Source organism: Lipotes vexillifer, unplaced genomic scaffold (genome assembly GCF_000442215.2).
Source record: "Lipotes vexillifer unplaced genomic scaffold, Lipotes_vexillifer_v1.1 scaffold302, whole genome shotgun sequence".
Lineage (NCBI taxonomy): Eukaryota > Metazoa > Chordata > Mammalia > Artiodactyla > Lipotidae > Lipotes > Lipotes vexillifer.
Genome location: NW_006798913.1, coordinates 2,395,532 through 2,414,378, shown reverse-complemented (window position 1 = coordinate 2,414,378; position 18,847 = coordinate 2,395,532). Strand labels below are relative to the sequence as shown.

The window sequence follows — 18,847 nt, the reverse complement described above, 5'->3', positions numbered from 1 at the left end:
GGAAGAAATTAAAAACAAACTTTCCGCCATCTTCAGGACTAAAGTAGCCAGCAAAGATCCACATTCTTGATATAGCTGAGAAAATGTAAATGAACCAAGGTTATGAAAGCAGTCACTCATGCACTACATGCAAGATGAATGTTTAAAGGTCTGAATGCTCATCTTCAGTCACAAATGTAGCCAAAACAATAGCTCGTGTGAAGTGAATCTATGTTCAAGGGCATAAAGCTATTCCTTTCTCTGTAAAGATTCTTGTTTCAAGATACCAGAAAACATGTGATCAGCACATCTTAGAGTTCTACCAGGAAAAAAAAAAGACTATCTGTGGTGTAAGTTATACCCAGACAAGTTCTAAGCACTTGTGAAAAGAAAAAAAAAATCTTCTTTGCAGCCACTATGGAAAACAGTAAGGAGGTTCCTCAAAAAACTAAAAATAGAGTTGCCATATGATCTAGCAATCCCACTGGGCATATATCTGGACAAAACTATAATTCAAAAAGATACATGCACCCCTATGTTCATAGCAGCACTATTCACAATAGCCAAGACGTGGGAAAAACCTAAATGTCCATCAAAAGATGAATGGATAAAGAAGATGTGGTTCATACATACAATGGAATATTACTCAGCCATTAAAAAGAATAAAATAATGCCATTTGCAGCAACATGGATGGACCTAGAGATTATCATACTAAATGAAGTAAGTCAGAAGGAGAAAAACAAATACCATATGATATCAGTTATATGTGGAATCTAAAATATGGCACAAATGAGCTTATCTATGAAACAGAAACAGACTCACAGACATAGAGACAGACAACATGTGGTTGCCAAGGGGAAAGGGGGGTGGGGGAGGGATGGGCTGAGAGTTTATGATTAGTAAATACAAACTATTATATGTAGAATGGATAAACAACAAGGTCCTACTATATTGCACAGAGAACTATATTCAATATCCTATGATAAACTATAATGGAAAAGAATATAAAAAAGAATGTATACATATTTATAGCTGAATCACTTTGCTGTACAGCAGAAGATTTCCTTAACTCTCTTTTCCACAGTACCCAACATGCTTCTAACCCTGTCTCATTCTTTCAGTATGTATATACTGAATACCTGTTCTGTCCTTGATATCATGCTAGGTACTGGCTTCAAACATACTTGAGATACCTCAAAAAGCTCCCAGCCTAGTTAAGATGGACAACTGGCTGGTTAGAGAAAGTACAAAGAATTATGAGAACATTGAGGAGAGGGTGGCAACATAACAATGCCAAGCCAGGGGCAGTTTTGTTGGAAGGCGGAAATCAGAAAGCAGAGTTTTAACCAGGTCAAGAGGATGACATTCTAATCAGAGGGAGCAGCAAGTGCAAAGGTCCAGAGGTGAGAGACAGACACAGCCCCAAAGACAAACTGGTTTGTTTGGGTAATTCCAATGGTTTTGAAACTGCACTCCTTCTCGGGTAGGACTTGAACCCACCCACACCTCAGAGTGGGACTTGAACCTGTGATCCCTGACTAGGAGGGGACTCAAAACCACTGTCTTTGGATTAAAAGCACTCACCTGGGGTCAGGACTTACTGAAGCTCAGGTTCTTCTGTCTCCTCACAGAAGCAATTCAGCGTGAGGCAAAGTGGAAGGCAAAGAGTGAGTTTATTGGCATAGGATGCTTGTGAGAGACAAGCGGGCAGGCAAGGGAGCGCCACCCCAGGAACAAAGAGCCCCAGGAACAAAGAGGGCTACATTTTTTTAATCAAAGAAAAAGTGGGGAGGGGAGAAGACCACCATCTTCCTCATTCTTGGGCAGACGTCAAGGCTCATATCACTAGTTCCTCCTTTGGCCCTATACGGTCTAACCAGGTCTAACTGCCATGGCACTATTTAAATCATATGTATATTAGCGAAAGGGTGGTGACATATACTAAGATATAGTAATTCACCTCAGGTTTGGGTATAATATCCACTTTCACCTGGTTTCTTTCCCTTTTCACCTCTATTTCTGTCTTGGTTACATGCAGAAATGCTACCCTGCAAGGACTATTAACTCCCTGACTTCATGTAATAAGATTCAGAGCCCATATCTATTGCCTTGTATTTTAACTATCAGGGTTTGTGGCTTGAGCGTGCCTGGCACTTGGATGCACCTGGTCTTCCTTCAAGGTAGGGTAGATTGTTGGTAGGTTACTGGATTCTTTTCTTGAGTGGTCATTAACTTACAACGGTCTCCCAAACTCCCTTAAAATTCCCTTTCTGTCTTTAATCCCCTAGTGGGATTTCTAAACTGACTATTTAATTATCCTACTCTATCTCTATCAGTTTGAAGTGGCCAACAGGAAGAAACAGCTGTACTTGCTGCCTTCTTCTCTAACTTTTGCACTCAAAGCAGCCAAAACACTACATGGGACAAGGATCCCATCCATGTCCTTGGACATGATGAGTTAGAAGAGGATGAGGTGAGTCACGGTAATGAGATAGCAAATTTTACATCCTGTGGTTTTACTCAGGTTAATGGTCTCCCTTAAGTAGTGTTTGGATGCCCAATTTAAAGTTATAATAAGGATGGTTTATTTTCTGTATATATTGCAAATGAGATATTATAGTTGCAAAGATCGGTATCGGAGAAAAAAATGTTTGGTGACAATTAGTATTTTTGCAACTCCTTGGAGTAAATCAATCAATCAACCAATCTCTCCCTCTCTTCACCTTCCTCACTTCCTCCTTTCCTCTCCTTCCTTTCCATTCTTTTCCTTCTCTTTGTCCACTTGCATCTTTGGGATGATGACAAAGCTCCTATGAAGAGGCCTCAGTTTCACCATTATCTCAACTCACCTATCACAGTACCTAGCAGAAGTAAACACTACTGTCAGGTGAACACGTATGACAGTCAAGAAGTACCCCCCCCAGAAAAAAAAATTGCCAAAACATGGGTTTGTCTCACAAATATAACTGTGATTATGACACCATCTTAAGATGCTATATGGCAGATGGTGTCTCAGTGTAGGGGGTGTGAGGGACACTATTCCAACAACCTCTGTCATGGTGACCACTGCCAGACGCCAGGGTAGGGACGGCAAAAATGGGATTCTGCCCAGATGCATATTTTTTAACCCAAGGGAATGAAGTTTTCCTGTTATTTTTGTAAGCTGAACAGGGATGACAGGGTTATGCTTTTATTGGGGTTTTGTGGGAGAGACAAAAGGACAGGAAGGTTGTGTTTGCAGGACTCTTCGAGGTTACCCTTCCTCGATGCTATGAGGTTCGTTATTGCCTGGACCTGCGAGTGTTTGTGTATCACTCGATTCAGTGGTTACAAATTCTTACAGGGTTATTCTTGGCCCTTTCTACCCCTTTCCAGAGCCATGGGGCATATATTTCATAACTGCAAGGTTAGCCAAGAGCATGGACATAAAAGCAAGTACTGCCATTTATAAACTTCAGACAAAATACCACTCCAAGAAACCTCCTCCTCAGAGATGTGAATCACCAGTGTCATAGGAAGGGAATGCACTGAGGATGAAAAGAAGTGTTCAAATACTAGTGACAGCTCCAACCAGATGTATGACACTATGCAAGGCCCATACATTTTATGCATCTCTCTTCCAACTCAAAAAACAAAGAGTACCTACCCCATAAAGTGCTTGGGTGGATTAAACTATAAAAGGGTTATGCAAACATTAAATACTATTTTTTTTTAATTTTAAGCCAAGTTGAATCAAATTGTCAAATCATCTGATTTAACTGTTAGAGAAACCATAATTCATTTATAGTTAGGGGGTTTATGAGTTTTAAAATATGCATATAAGCACACTTTTAAAAAGAAGTAAGCTATCTTTTTAAAAGTGTCTTTTTAAAAGTAGGGTGGCCTACTTCTCTCATGCAAGCTTTCCTACAGGCAATCAGAATAACAGTCACCACTTACTGAATGTCACCATGCTAAGTCGTTTATATGCATTATCTTATTATCTCTATGAGATAAGCTCATAGGATGGTCCTGATAGCCATCCTGTGAAGGAGGTACTTTCTTTATCACCATATTATGAAGCTTATATAAATGGCTGAACATGGACTCAATACCAGAGTGTTTATTCCAAAGCCTGGGTCAATAAAATGCACTATTACCATAGAATTTTCTCAAAATGACTTCTGATAGCTTTTCCTCCCAGTTAATGTGTAACATAGCGATTCATTTATTTTAGGGAATCACAGCATCAAAGACAATAAGAATAAGATCCTTAAAGCCATTGCTAGAGCTCCTCTTATTTGATTTCCACAATCAACGTGTTGATAACAAAAAGACAATGCTGATAGTTCTTACTTGATCTTATTTCCCCATCTTCAGCTAATACAGAATTCTGAAGAAGCAGGACCAAAATTATCCAAAGAAATGTAATATGGTGAGCCATGTTTCTGTTTTTGTTCTTATGTTTTGGTTTTAGGATTCCTAAAAAGAAAGAGAAAAAAAAGAAAGTTAAATATATTGGAAAAATAAGACAAATACCTAACAATCATAAGTTTAAATTTTTAAATTGCAATACCCAGTCAAAGCACAGTTAATTTTTGCTAACCTTAAAATTAACTTATGTGCCCAAAATAGCCACATTTCAAATATATAATACAAGACAACAATGAATGGGAGCTGAGGATGAACATGATAAGTTTTTAATTCATAATCATCTTGGAAAAGCAAAAACTTTTCTAAAACTTTAAGCTTTGCTCATAATATTTACTAGAATTCCCCTTTTAGCATAGCCTGCAGAGCCCTATCACATTCTTTTTATTATCTCAGTGGTAGCACATATCCTTCTTTTACATGTGTATTTGCATTTAAGAAACACTCAAAGGGTATCTAGTAAAAAATATCTATAGGATAAAGCTGAATAATAGGATTTAATTTTTTCATGGGCTGTATTATAAACATTAAGATCTATTTTATTTAATTCATCAACACTCAGTTATGAGATTAATATGTTTTCTAAGTTAGTCCAAGGACTTCACTCCTGGTTAGAATGTGGAACATTGCCAAAGACTGTCACTCTCAACAATGAGAACACGTCAGATAAACTATAAAACTATAGGCTTTTAAAACCCAGCAGAAAAGACAGGGCTTAAAGAAACCTAAAAGAGCTAAATTCCAAAAGTTATTAATACTTTATAGGACAGAAAAGATTCAAGGCTGCTTTTGTCCCTAGTAGAAAGGGAACCCTGTTCAGGAGGAGGAAGAATTTGCTACAGTACAGAAGCAACCAGTCAAAGCTGGAGTGACATATTAGAATCCCAAGGGGTTCCAGACTCAGAGCAAGGATGCCCCTAGCCAGCAATTCTTCCCCAGGAGCCTTAACTGGGTACACGGAATAGACAAGTAATACAGAGAATATTGAAAGCAGTATAAAACAGTCTAGAGAGATCCTCTCCTTCCCTCTTCCTGTTCAAGTCCCCAGGGAATTCCTCAAATACAAATCCTTGTCTTGCTGAAGGTTAGGGGAGAAGCCACAGAACTGTGGGGAACTTAGGGGAAAGAAAAGTCCCTCCAAGGTACTCCAATCCTTCACTACAGTGGAGAGACATATCTCAAAAAGCAGAAAGGACAAGAGAGAAAAATAGAACTCAAATACAAAAAGCTGGAAACCATACTGACAAGCTGAGAGAAATCTCCCAAGGGTCTCCCAAAATATGAGAAGAAACAAAGTTTTATGTCTGATCAGGAGAAAAACACTCAATATAAGCAGATTCAGAGATTATCTAAATGTCAGAAGTATTAAGCAGGGTTTATAAAAAGGCTATGAAGAACATGTTAAAGGATCTAATGAATAAGATGGACAACAATTGCAAAAATATGTGAAATTTCAAAAGAGGGATGGAAACTATTAAAAAAAAGATACAAGTGAAATGCTTGCAATGAAAATATATAACAAAAAAGAAATCATGCAGTGAGCATGCATACGTCAGAGGGAAAGATCAGTAAACTTGAAGATAAGTCAATAGAAAGTATCCAAAATGAAACCCAAAGTCAGGAAGAGGGGTGAGAAATAAAAGTAACAGAGTATCTGAAATCTGTGGGACTGTATCAAGTGGTCTTGATTTAGCTTCTCAGATGGAAAGGAGAAAGTGAATGAAGAAATATTTTTAAATATAATGGCCAAGAATTTTCCAAATTGACAAAAGCTACCAACAATCAGATCAAACACACCCTAAGCAAAATACAAAGTAAGTCATACCTAGGTACATCATAATCAGTTGAAAGTCAAAATAAAAGAGTAAATTCTTAAAACAAACCAGAGAAAAAAAGACACACAACATACGGAGGAACAACAATAAGAATTTTAGATGGAAATTTCATGGTAATAAAATAGGCAATGGATCAGAAAGATATAAAAATCCTAAATATGTAGATATCTAATAATAAAGCTTCAGAATTCGTGAAGAAAAAATGGAAAAAAACCCTAAAGAAATAGACAAATTCAAATCATAATGTGAGATTTTAAACAACCACTTTCAAAGATTTTTGAAGTAGATTAAAAAAATTTAGTAACAGTACAGAGGTTTGAAAAACTTTATCATCCAACTTCACCTAGTTGACATTCATAGAATGCTCCACCTAACAACAGCAGAATATACATTCTTTTGTAATACATATGAAAGTCATCAAAATAGACCATATGCTGGAGAAAAAACAAGACTCAAATTCCAAAGAAATGAAATCATGCAGATTATGTTCTTTGACCTAAATGGTATTAATTAGAAAAGGAAGAAAATCCCAAAATCCTTGGAATTAACCAATATACTTCTAAATAATCTATGATTTAAAAAAATATCAGAGGGGAAATTTTAAAATATTTCAACTGATCAATAATTGTTTTAAAAAATCAAAATTTTATGATACAGCTAAAGCACTATTAGAGAAATTTTGGCTTTAAAAGCATATACTAGAAAAGAAGAAAAATGAAAAATCAATATCTAGGCTTCCACCTTAATAAAATAGAGAAAGAAAAACAAATTAAAACTAAAGAGTAAAAAGAAAAAGAAGAAAAAAAGAAAGAAAGAAAATTATAATCAATGAGTTAGAAGATTGAAAAACATTAAAGAGTTAATTCTTTGAACAAATAAATATGCTTATAAATCCTAGCAAGAATAATCAAGAAATAAGACAGAAAACATAAATTACCTAAGTCAATATTGAAACAGGAGATTCCACTACAGAGCCTACAGACCTTAAAAGGATAATAAGTAGACAGATGAAATGGACAAAGTCTTAAGATACACTATTTATTGAAACTGGTCTAAACTGAAATTCTTAAAGAAATAGAATTTTTAACCAAAAATTTTCCCACAAAGAAAATTCCAGTGCCAGATAGTTTCACCAGTAATTTCTACAAACATTTAAGGAAAAAAATAATAATCAAACATTTTTATGAAATAACATTAAATGAAAATAGAAGAAGAGAGAACTCTTCTCAACTTTTAGTATGAGGCCAAAATAAAATGCTATGAAAAGTCTACAGCTTAGATCACATCAAGTGGTAAAAGACTGAATGTTTTTTCCCCCAAATCAGTAAAAAGTTAAGGATATATTCTCACATCACTTCTATTCAAAAACGTACAAGAAGTCCTAGCCAGTGCCATATTCAAAATAAGAAATAAAGACTATAAAGGAAGAAATAAAACTTTAATTATTTACAGACAACATGATTATCTACATAGAAATTTGAAATCTACCAAAACACTATTAGAACTAATAAGTGAATTTAGCAAGGTCACAGGACACAAGGTTAATAGTTTTTTTTTAAGTGTTTCTATATAATAGCAACAAAATGGTGGGGGGGGATATAATATATTCAATAGTATCAAAGCATCATAAACTTAGAAATAAAGTGAATGAAAAATGTGAAAGACCTCTACACTAAAATATATAATGCATTGTTGAGAGAAATTAAAGAAAGCAAATAAGTGGAGAAATCTACATTCATGGGTTAAAAGACTCAATATTGGTTCCATCTTTATCCTCAGATTGATCTAAGGATTCAACACAATCCCAATCAAAATCCCAGCAGATTTCTAAAAGAAACTGACAAACTCATTCTAAAATTCTTATAAAATGCAAATGATTTTGAATTAGAAGAACAATCTTCAATGAAGAAGAACAATCTGCATAAATAACAATCATGATTGAGAAGAACTAAGTGAGAGACTTTATACTATCTGATTTTGACTTACACTCATCTAGCTACAGGAATCAAGAAAGTGTGTATTGGTGTAGGGATAAATATATTAAATGGAACACAATAGAGTTCAGAAATAGACCCACACTTACATGGTCAGTTGATTTGCAATAGAAGTGTCAAGGTAATTGAATAGGAAAGGAAATTCAATAAATGGTGCTGGATCAACAGAATAAACAATAAAATTAACCCTGACCCCATCTCATTCCATATGCAAAACTTAGATGAAGCATATATCTAAGTGTAAAAGCTAAAACCATAAGGCTTCTAGAAGAAAACATGAGACTATTTTCACAACCTTGGGATTAGGCAAAATTTCTTAGGACACAAAAAACACTATCAATTTTAAAAATAGATACACATTAGATTTCACCAATATTAAAAGATACCATTAAGAAAACAAGTCAATATTCAGAATAAAATACTTACAAAAATGACTCTCATAAAGATTATATATTTTTTAATACTCCTACAAATCAACAATAAAAAAGAAAACAATCCAATTTTTTAAATGAGTAAAAGTCTTCAACAGAATTTTTAAATTATTACTTAAGAAAATACAGAAATGGCCAATAAGCATATTAAATGGTTCTCATCATTAGTCATCACAGAAGTGTATGCTAAAACCACAATAAGATATCATTTCACACCCACTAAAATGGCTAAAATTAATTAAAATTAAAATGGCTAAAACATAGTATCAAATGTTTATGAGGCTATGTGGAGAAATTGGAACTCATACATTTTTGGTCAGAGTGAAAAATGATGTAACCCCTTCAGAGAAGTGTTAGGTTCAATTTCTCACAAAATTAAACTATAACCAGTAATCCTTCTGCTAAGTGTATAACCTAGAGAAATGAAAACATGTGCCAACAAAAAGACTTTAACAGTTTATAGTAGTTTTATTCATAATAACTCCAAACTAAAAACAACTCAAATGCTATCCACAGAAAAATATTGGATAAACAATTTGTGTGGTTATATTCGCATAATGGAAGAGCAACAAAAAAATAATAAACTTTCTTTATACCCAACAACATGAATAACTTTAAATACATCCTATTTAATGAAAGGAGCCAAACACAAAAGAATACACAGAGCATGATTTCAGGTATACAGAGTCCCAAGATAGAAAACTAATCTGCAGTGTTAGAAATCAGGAAACATTTGCTTTTGATGGGAGAAGTCAACTGGAATGTGGCACAAATAAACTTACTGGGTGTTAGAAATAGTCTACATTTGCAGTGATGATATTTGTGTGCATAAATTTGTCTAAGGCCATTTGGCTGAAGGCTTAAAAACTATATAAATTGTTGTATATAATTTATATCTCAGTGAAAAACATTAAGTCCAAAATCATCACTGTCAGTTTTTAAATTAAGGCTGGACCTCTGGACAAAGAGCTATAAAGGTCAAAAGATGTCAGTGAGAAGCATTTTTGATGAGTCATCACCAGGATGTACTGTTTTATGGCAACTATGTGTACTAATACATATTGACTAATTTCCTCCCCAAAGGCCTCAAAATTAAGTTATTCTGCTCCTCTACAAAAAATATCCTCATTATTTCTATATAGTATCTAATTCCTTCAGAATCCTTGGGCTAAAGTGAATTGTTTACTTGTATTACATTCTAGATTGTATTATATTCTACATCATTAATGTAGACCATATGAAAAGGGCATTAAATAAATACTGCCACCATGTTACCTCACCACTGAAACATAACTCATATACTTCATAAATATATTTTACGGCTATTTAATTGTACATATGCTTATGCACGATGCATATAAACTGAGGCATATCAAGTTTTACCATTTACTTTAATCACTTGGGGAGCTTGTTAAACATATGGATGCCTTAGCCCTACCCATTAGCTTCAGATTGCAGGGCAAGGAAAGGGCCAAACATTTAAAATAAAATAAAGTAAAAAGCTTCCCATAGGCTAATGTCCACCAAAGTTCTAGAAATTCTGGTATAAGGCAATGCAGAAATGATAAGAAAAGAAAAAAAAACCTCCTATTCCCCCAGTAGAGAAGTAAATTAGCAACCCCAAATAGGAAAGCATAACTCAGAGAATCTCTACAATCAAAAATTTCTAAAGATTGGCTACTCAGAAAGTAGTCAGGCAACCTTAGCATCCCCAATTTTCAAATGTTAATATGCATACAAATCTGTTAGAAATTCATTAAAATGCACATTCTAATTCAGTAGGTTTGGTTTACCACCTAAGATCGTTCATTTGAATGAAGGCCTCTAAAGGAATATAGGAACATATGCCATCTTTCAGCACAGAAAATTCTGTTTTGGAAAAATTTAAATTTTTAATGCTAAATAAAGAGCTCTTTGTGGACAATGAAAAAGGAAATTACTTTTAACAAAATGTAGGAATGTAGGAATTTAAACTGAGCTCACCTGCTAATGAGGAATATATACTAGACTAACTATCCATCCACCAGGCAATCCAGATTATAGATTTAACACTGCCCCCAACCCACTACAATTTCATATCTTTCTTATAGTGTTCTAGTGTTCAAAAAAAAGGAGATGAAACTGGAGATCTGTAATCTTCCTTTCAACTACAGAGATAATAATCCATATTCTACAGCCTCATAGGATTATTGTGATAAGGAAAATTTACATTGTACAGTGTGTGAGACAACACTATGTCATTTAATCTCGGCAAGTGTTTGAGGAAAATAAGGCTGACTCAGAGAACACGGCTTGCCTCTAAGAAACAGACTCACAACTTACACTCAGGTTCTCTCTCTCCAGAATTCTTTCCACTCTATTCATTCAATGACAAACATTTATCAAGTACCTATTATGTGACAGATACTCTTTTAGGTGCTGGGAATTCAGAAGTGACCTAGATAAGCTAGATAAGGAATCTGCTTTCGTGGAGTTTATGTGCCAGGTTTTAAATATATGATTGAGTGAGATCATTTCAGATAGTGGTGGGTGCTATAAAGTAATGAAAACAATAATGTAAACTTGGGCCAGGAGCAGAAGAAGAGCTGCTTTCAATTTGGAGCTCAGAGAAGGCATCTGGAAGGATGACCTGTGAGCTGACACTTGAAGGAATGTGAAGGAGCCACCCTTGCCAGGAATTGGGAACCAAACTTTCCTCTGTGGATGGAGCAAGTTTGCTTGTTCTAGGAACAGAAGGAAGGTCAGTGAAGGAGTGAGGGAGGAAGAGGAGGAAGGGCAGGAGCTACAGGGAGGTAGCAGGACCCCACGGGGTATGTTACATTTTGAACTGTTTCCCTTAAATGCAAAGTGAATCCATGGAGGATGTGAAGCAGTTGTGCATCATGATGAGGTTTTCACATTGAGTAGAGCATCCCACTTTCAAAATCAAAGAGCTGTCTAAAATTTAAGAATTAGTGGTTTCTCAGAGAAATGCGATCAATTGATAATTATCCTTTTAATTTTCATCTCTCTTCCATATCCTAAATTTATCTGTCATATCATATCCCACTGCCACTGTCACTAATATTTTATTAAAATCAAAATAAATACTTGTAAGTCAGTTTCTGAGAACAGTGGGTACAAATGAAAGCAACTTCCTTGTCTCCTTGCAATGAATGCAACTTTCATTGGGTCCACCAGCTGGAAAGGCATGGAAATTCGCATGAGGAGCCACCAGGAACACATAAAAGCTTTGAAAACGAGGGACTGTCAGGAAAAATGCCATCTCAAAATGTGGCTGCTGAGCTTGGTTGTAAAACCTTCAAGTAAATTTGAAGACTAAAAACAGTCCCCTCTTGAGACACTAATACTCGTGCTTTTTTATATGCTCTGTCTTTGAACTAAATTGTAAAATAGAAAAAGGTGGGGAAACTGAAATTCTGGTTCTCACATTTTTACACACACACACACACACACACACACCTATTGTGTTCTATATTTTTAACATTAAGGTGGTAGGAGGAAGCATCAATTGGGACAGGTAGAATTGAGAAAGGCAAAATGCTGGCAAACCAGTGAAAGAATTAAGAATGGGTTCATGTATGTATGTATGTTTGTAAAGTTTGGTTCGTTTGAGTGATCATTAAAACAACAGAACTAAACGTAATTTTTGGAATTTCATAGGTCAAAATATGCCCCCCAAAATATGTAATTAATCAATGCCACCTTGATTGTGTAAACAGTTCATGGTCAACTAAACAACTGACATTTGTTATCATAATTCTCTAAACAAAAATCTAATATGGTAGCCAGACAGGTAAATATAAATCCCCATTTTACAGACAGGAGGCTAAGGGATTCCAAGAAGCTATTATTTTACATTTTGCACAGTTTGCTCTCACACTGCAGAGTGAATGACTGCTTTCTTGATCTGTTTATAGAGTATATCACATAGCATCCATTAAAGCTGCACAATAAAAAGTGAATGGCGGTAACTTTGTAGAGTTATTGTAGTCTGGTGGAGAGGTTTAAAATCCCATCTCTTCTTTAGAAGCCATAGCAGCTTCTAAATATTCAAGCAATGAAAAAATATACATGTCTGTGTAATCATGTGAAATGAGACCATTAAAAAATAGTCAAGAAACATGGAGTACAGTCTACTTTATTTGCCTATGCCAGCAAATCCACTAAAATCAGGCCATTGGATCCTGTTAGTAATTTTATGCTGTGCTTATAAATATAGCTCTATTTCCTATCCCTAAATTCTTTTTATATTAACATATATTAACCTAATTTTTATTTTTTTTTCTTAACTCAGCTCTAATTTTTACAATAAAGTATCAGGAAAGCAAAGACATCACTCAGAAAGGGAAAGCTAATAACATTTTGATCTTGAAACTCAGGTCAAATTGTTCTCCAACTTCCTAATCTTCCAATTCTTCTATGATACACAAAAAAGAATGCTGGATAACAAGTCATGCAATGTGAGTTCCAGTCCTAGCTGTGCCTTGTTTACCTGCTTAGAAAATAAAATGTAAGCATTTGCAAAGCTAAATAGCAATACAGGATAATAAATGGAAAATAAATGGATAGATAAAAGAGGAGCTGGGGTGAAAGAAAATGGGTAGAAATAAGCAATTAATGTTCAAGTGATATGAAGAAAATCATCAATAAGCAACTCTAGCACTCCAATTATGATTTCTAAATACCATTTCCCATCAAAAGAAATGAGGCTGTTTAGGGAGAATAGCAGATTCCAGATTTGGGAACATGAGACATGAGACAGAGAAATCTTGTCATTCTAAAAACAAGGAATGTCTCAAAAGCGACTGGGATTAGATCAAAAGGACCCAAGAGCTAAGTTGAGGGGCTCCCATGAGCTAAAGAGAAAACCATCTGATCATTAAAAATAATAGTTACTACAATGAATTGATGTACAACAATTGACTAAACCTATGAGTTCATGATGATAAATACAAAAAACAAAAAACAACCATTGGTCACCTTTGGAGGTTGCTAGGGTACAAATAAAGAAAAAGAATCAAGCATTTGTCCTACTTTTCCTACATGGATAATACTTCAGGGTAATAAAACAGTTAATGATAAATGCCAGAAGAATATAATTAGAATTAGAAAATCATATTTTGCAACCACTAATGAAATATTGATGTAGGCAAGGATCACCAGTGTGCCGATATGACTGGGTGAAAGGTTAGAGAGGAAATCAGGACAGATGCATTACTTGACTACACCTGAACCCACTCACCTTCCTTAGCATCATTAATGTAGAATAAGACGTATGTTCCTCCAGACATGACCTAATAAGAGCACATGTCCCTCTGTGAATAATTTTTTTTTTTTTTTTCGGTACGTGGGCCTCTCACTGTTGTGGCCTCTCCCGTTGCGGAGCACAGGCTCCAGACGCGCAGGCTCAGTGGCCATGGCTCACGGGCCCAGCCGCTCCATGGCATGTGGGATCTTCCCGGACCGGGGCACGAACCCGTGTCCCCTGCATCGGCAGGCAGACTCTCAACCACTGCGCCACCAGGGAAGCCCTGTGAATAATTTTTGGTCAATAAAAAGTAACACCTGAATCTACTCAATTCTCTGTATCTGCCCAGTTATAAGAAATTCAGGCATCTATTAATAATGACACCAAGAGGATGAAATCAGCGAAAGTGAAAACTTGTGCAATTAATATATAAGTGGCAAGAAAATAAAAGTAAGGGGACTTAAATTAAATGCAGTTGTGGACTCTGCTGGAATCCTGATTTAAACAACAAACTGTAGATATTTTTGAGACAGAGAAAATTGAACATGGACGGGGTATTAGATGATATGCACCATTTTTAAAAATTCATTGGGTGTGATGGTAGCATGGTGGGTTTTTTGCTTTAGCTTCTTAGGTGTTTGAAGAAAAAAAGATATAATAAAAGTATCAATATAAACCACCCAGTGGGGAAAATATTTGTTACAGATATAATCAACACAAAATTGTATCCAGAACACAAATTGTCTATTCTAAATGTTTTCTAAGATGAATAGTAAACCCAGTTTGTTTTGTCTTATTCTTACTTTAAATCTTTTTAATGGCCAGAGTTTACTAAAAAATATGCCACGAAATTCCTAGGTGAGGCTAATAGCAGCATTGTACTAACAGAGCATGTGTGATAGTAATGCAAACACCAGCCATGGCAGGGAAGAAAGCAATATATTGAAGTATTTACCTCCATTCAAAAAAAGAAAAAAACCCTCATCTAGTTTGCAGTGTTTCTACTCCAAACTAATTAACCAAATTGGGGGTAGGGATTGGGAGAGCTGTAGCTTAAATGTATATGTGATATGCATAGTAATTAGTGTAATTATCCTCCCTTTTTTAAAACAAATGCTATTTCAGTGGGTCATTCTCTGAAAATTCAAATTTATTTTTCTTCATTAAGTTGCCCCCCTCTCACAGTTACTAGTTTCAAATTAAACTAATTTAAAGCTGCCTAATTAATAAAATACCTTTATACTTTTATCAAAACTCAGTGACTGTTTATGCTCACATCAGCAATTCTAAGCATCATGCTATATGAGTAGTTATTTTACTGATTTTTCTAATCAAGTTTGATGAGTTTCAAAGATTGTGAAATGGTCAAGTGAACACTGGAGAAAAGGATGGCACCAATTCAAATTTCCTGGAGAGTTTAAGAGACTTGGTTTAACCTGAATAATTTACTCCTAAATCATTCTTAATTCTAAAAGAATTAGTGCTAAGCATTTCATTAACATTCCTTATACTCAAACTGTAGTTATGATACACTAGAGTGTTTCCTGGAAATGCATTATAGTAACTTGGGGCCTCATATAATTGATATGTACTGTGTACTTAGGTTCATTTTTAAAGATTTAGATCATTATTCTTCTATTTCGAATTATCATGGCTCTATGACTGCTATTGAGAGTTAACCACTGATATATGTTAATCTTAATTGCTAGTCAGAAACAGAGCCCCTCACAAAATAATATTTCTATAATGAATATGAACCACTTAAGTGATTTTATACTATAGTTTTGCTACAAATACAATAACTGATCCTACTCTGAGGTATTCTAGGTTTACAGAAGAAATTCTAGTTTTGTTAGACAAATAACACGTTGATAAAGACAGCAGTTAAGTAGAATATGATTATAATTACCTCTCTGAACTTACAGTTTTTCCCTTTCAAGGAAAACAACTAATCACAGAAAATAAAAATGTGTGACACTTAGCATGGAACCCAAGAGAAGACACAGGGAAAAACTAAAATTTAAAGTCATTGGCAAAGAAACAAAATATCACCAAGGAAAAGGCACACACCAAAAAAAAATAGGCAAAGGATAAACACAAAGCACCCTTGTCATCTAATTTAATACAGTACTTAAAGTTCTTAGTGATCTCTAAGAATATGTTGTATAAAGATGTTACACGCATAGTTTCCATAGTTAGATATTTCTACAGTAGCTTATCGAAGCATGAGAAAACAAAGGATATATACTCAAACATTAATAGAATTATCTTTATCCATTAATGATGTATACCTATCTGCTACAAATCAATGAGTGAAAGCATTATGTGGCTTAAAAATAGTAGACTGGGTGTTGGAAGCCAATATTTAGCCTGATTCTGCCATCATAAGAATTTAAGCAAGAGAGAAAGAAAAAAATCAGCTGGAACTGCTCCCTGGGACTTGGTTTCTTTTCTATAAAAAGAAAAGGATTGACCAGTCTGAAATTCTATGCATCTGTGATAATCAGCAAAATCAATTTACATGTATTCTTTTGTGTTTTTTTAATATTTTTATTTATTTATTTATTATTTTGGCTGCACTGGGTCTTAGTTGCAGCATGCAGGATCTTCGCTGCGGCATGCAGGATCTTTAAGTTGCAGCATGCAGACTCAGTTGCAGCTTGCGGTTAAACAAAAGTATAATTATACCATTGCATTGCTGCTTTACAAAAAAATCATAGACATTTAAGAAACAAGTATCAGAACCAAGATACTATATTCCAGTGCATAAAATACAAATATGCAGTGTTGATTAGATACAGTTTAAAGTTCACCATGTAGTAAATAGTGCTTTCACTTACAATTATTCATGATTACTCTCATCCACCTCATCGTTCCTTGTCTGAGCTCCTCCCAACCAGTAACATCTCCAACTTCACTAATGGTTTTCTGTGTAGAAGACTCATCTCTCCAACTAGTATGTGTACTTAATGCAGGGCTGGTAGTCAAACCCTGGTCCACCAATCACTAGCTTGGGCATGTTCTCAAACACTGCTTAGTCAGTTTCTTCATCTGAAACAAGAAACACCCCTTCTAGGACTATTGTAAAGATTAAATGAGATAGTAAATCTCTCACTCATGTGAGGTTAAATAGCGAGTCACAAGCACTTTACATTTCACTCTTTACCCTCCCTAGATTCCTAATTACAAACAAGAAAGTATTTTACTTATGTTTTTTGTATCCTGCAGAGCCCTCAACAGCACTAAGTTCTCAGAAGGCACTGAAATATTTGTAGCATAACTGACTCAATAAGAATTTATTGAGAATAAACTTGTGTCAGGATTTGGGGTAGACATAGGGAGAAAGTAAAAATGAACAAGAATGTTACAGCTCTTTCACTGGAGATTTGTAAATCAGCTAGATACTACATAAGGATATTAGAAGTATGAAGTAATTTTCACATAACTTGGAACAATTTTAACTAGAGGTTGACCAGAGTATTTAAAAATACAATACAGAAATAACAAAAATGCATATTAATACCTAAACAGGAAAGATTTGAGGTTATAGCCATTGTTTATAACCCTAGATGAAAGTCCCTTAGAGTTAAACTCTAATGAGCAAAAAGTGAATTTTTGTCTAATTGGAAACCTGTTTTCTTTTTCTTGGAGCAGGACTCACAGGAAAAACATTGCAGCGATTCAAGTTCCGTGATAAAGGAGAAAAAACAAAATGGGTTTTCATAGACAGGATGAAATCATGTTTCCATAGAAACCCTGAAATGGTTTGTTACAGCCCAAATTAAGTTGGCAATTTTGGCTAATTTCAACTATAAAAATAAATGTGGCAACTTAAAAAAATTCATCCCATCTTATCATGAATATCATTTTCAAATAATATTTAAATACATAGAAATCACCTCACTGGATTAAAGACATATCTTTAAATTTCTTTAATCATTACCAACTTCACCTGGCAAATATATCATTTAAACTGGAAACAAATCCAATGAACTAACTTGTGCCAGAATAAACAGAATCTAGAATATGGTTCTCCTCTGATTCTAATTTTAGAGCAAGAACAAGGACAAAGACTTCCTCTACTACAGACTAGCAGAGTCTGTGGGTTTAATAGCTTTCACTGAATCATGATAACCAAAATAGACTCACAATCCTATCCCAAACAGCAAGGCTACTTTTTTTCATTTAGATTATTTTCTTCAAATTAGAGATCCATTTGATCACGGGCATATTCAGCCACAAATAAGTCACCAAAATGTTTACATTTTATAGTAATGATTTTAAAAATATTTTTGTCCTATTTTTTACTTTCATTAAAGGCTTTACTCTTATTTAAGGACTTCACTGTCATACAGGGATTGGCCCCAGCCTTTGAATTTGCTTCTTATGAATTTCTTTTGCATGACTCTATGCTTTCAGACATAAGTCAGAAGAGTCAAAGCCCAGGCAAATACGTACCCAAACAATCAACTCTGAATGTACACACTGCTATATATAAAATAGGTAACCAACAAGGACCTACTGTATAGCACAGTGAACTCTGATCAATACTCTGTAATAACCTAAATGGTAAAAGAATTTGAAAAAGAATAGATGCATGTATATGTATAACTGAACCATTTTGCTGCACATCTGAAATGAACACAACATTGCTAATCAACTATAAAAAATATTTAAAAGAAAGAAAGAAAGAAAAAGAAAGAAAGGAAAGAAAAGAAAAGAAAGAAAAAAGAAAGAAAGAAAGAAAAGAAAGAAAAGAAAAGAAAAGAAAGAAAGAAAGAAAAAGAAAGAAAGAAAGAAAGAAAAGAAAGAAAGAAAGAAAGGGAAAGGAACCTGTCCAGTCACACAACCTAGCTCAGCTCTTCACCACATCCAGTAACCAGCTCACAATCATACGTAACTAAAGTTGAGCCTTCTAGGCTTTATCCACCCAACAATTTCAAAGC

At 34.8% G+C, this 18,847-nt stretch overlaps 1 protein-coding gene across 1 annotated transcript in view; it reads right to left on the bottom strand.

The window, feature by feature from the left end:
* COL21A1 (collagen type XXI alpha 1 chain) overlaps nucleotides 1-4,403 on the bottom strand; it is a 129,885-nt gene extending 125,482 nt beyond the window's left edge. The window contains exon 1 of the mRNA XM_007471192.1: nucleotides 4,316-4,403. Within this exon, the coding sequence (XP_007471254.1) occupies nucleotides 4,316-4,403 (88 nt within the window). The remainder of the gene's footprint in view (nucleotides 1-4,315) is intronic.
* Nucleotides 4,404-18,847: the final 14,444 nt, after the last annotated feature.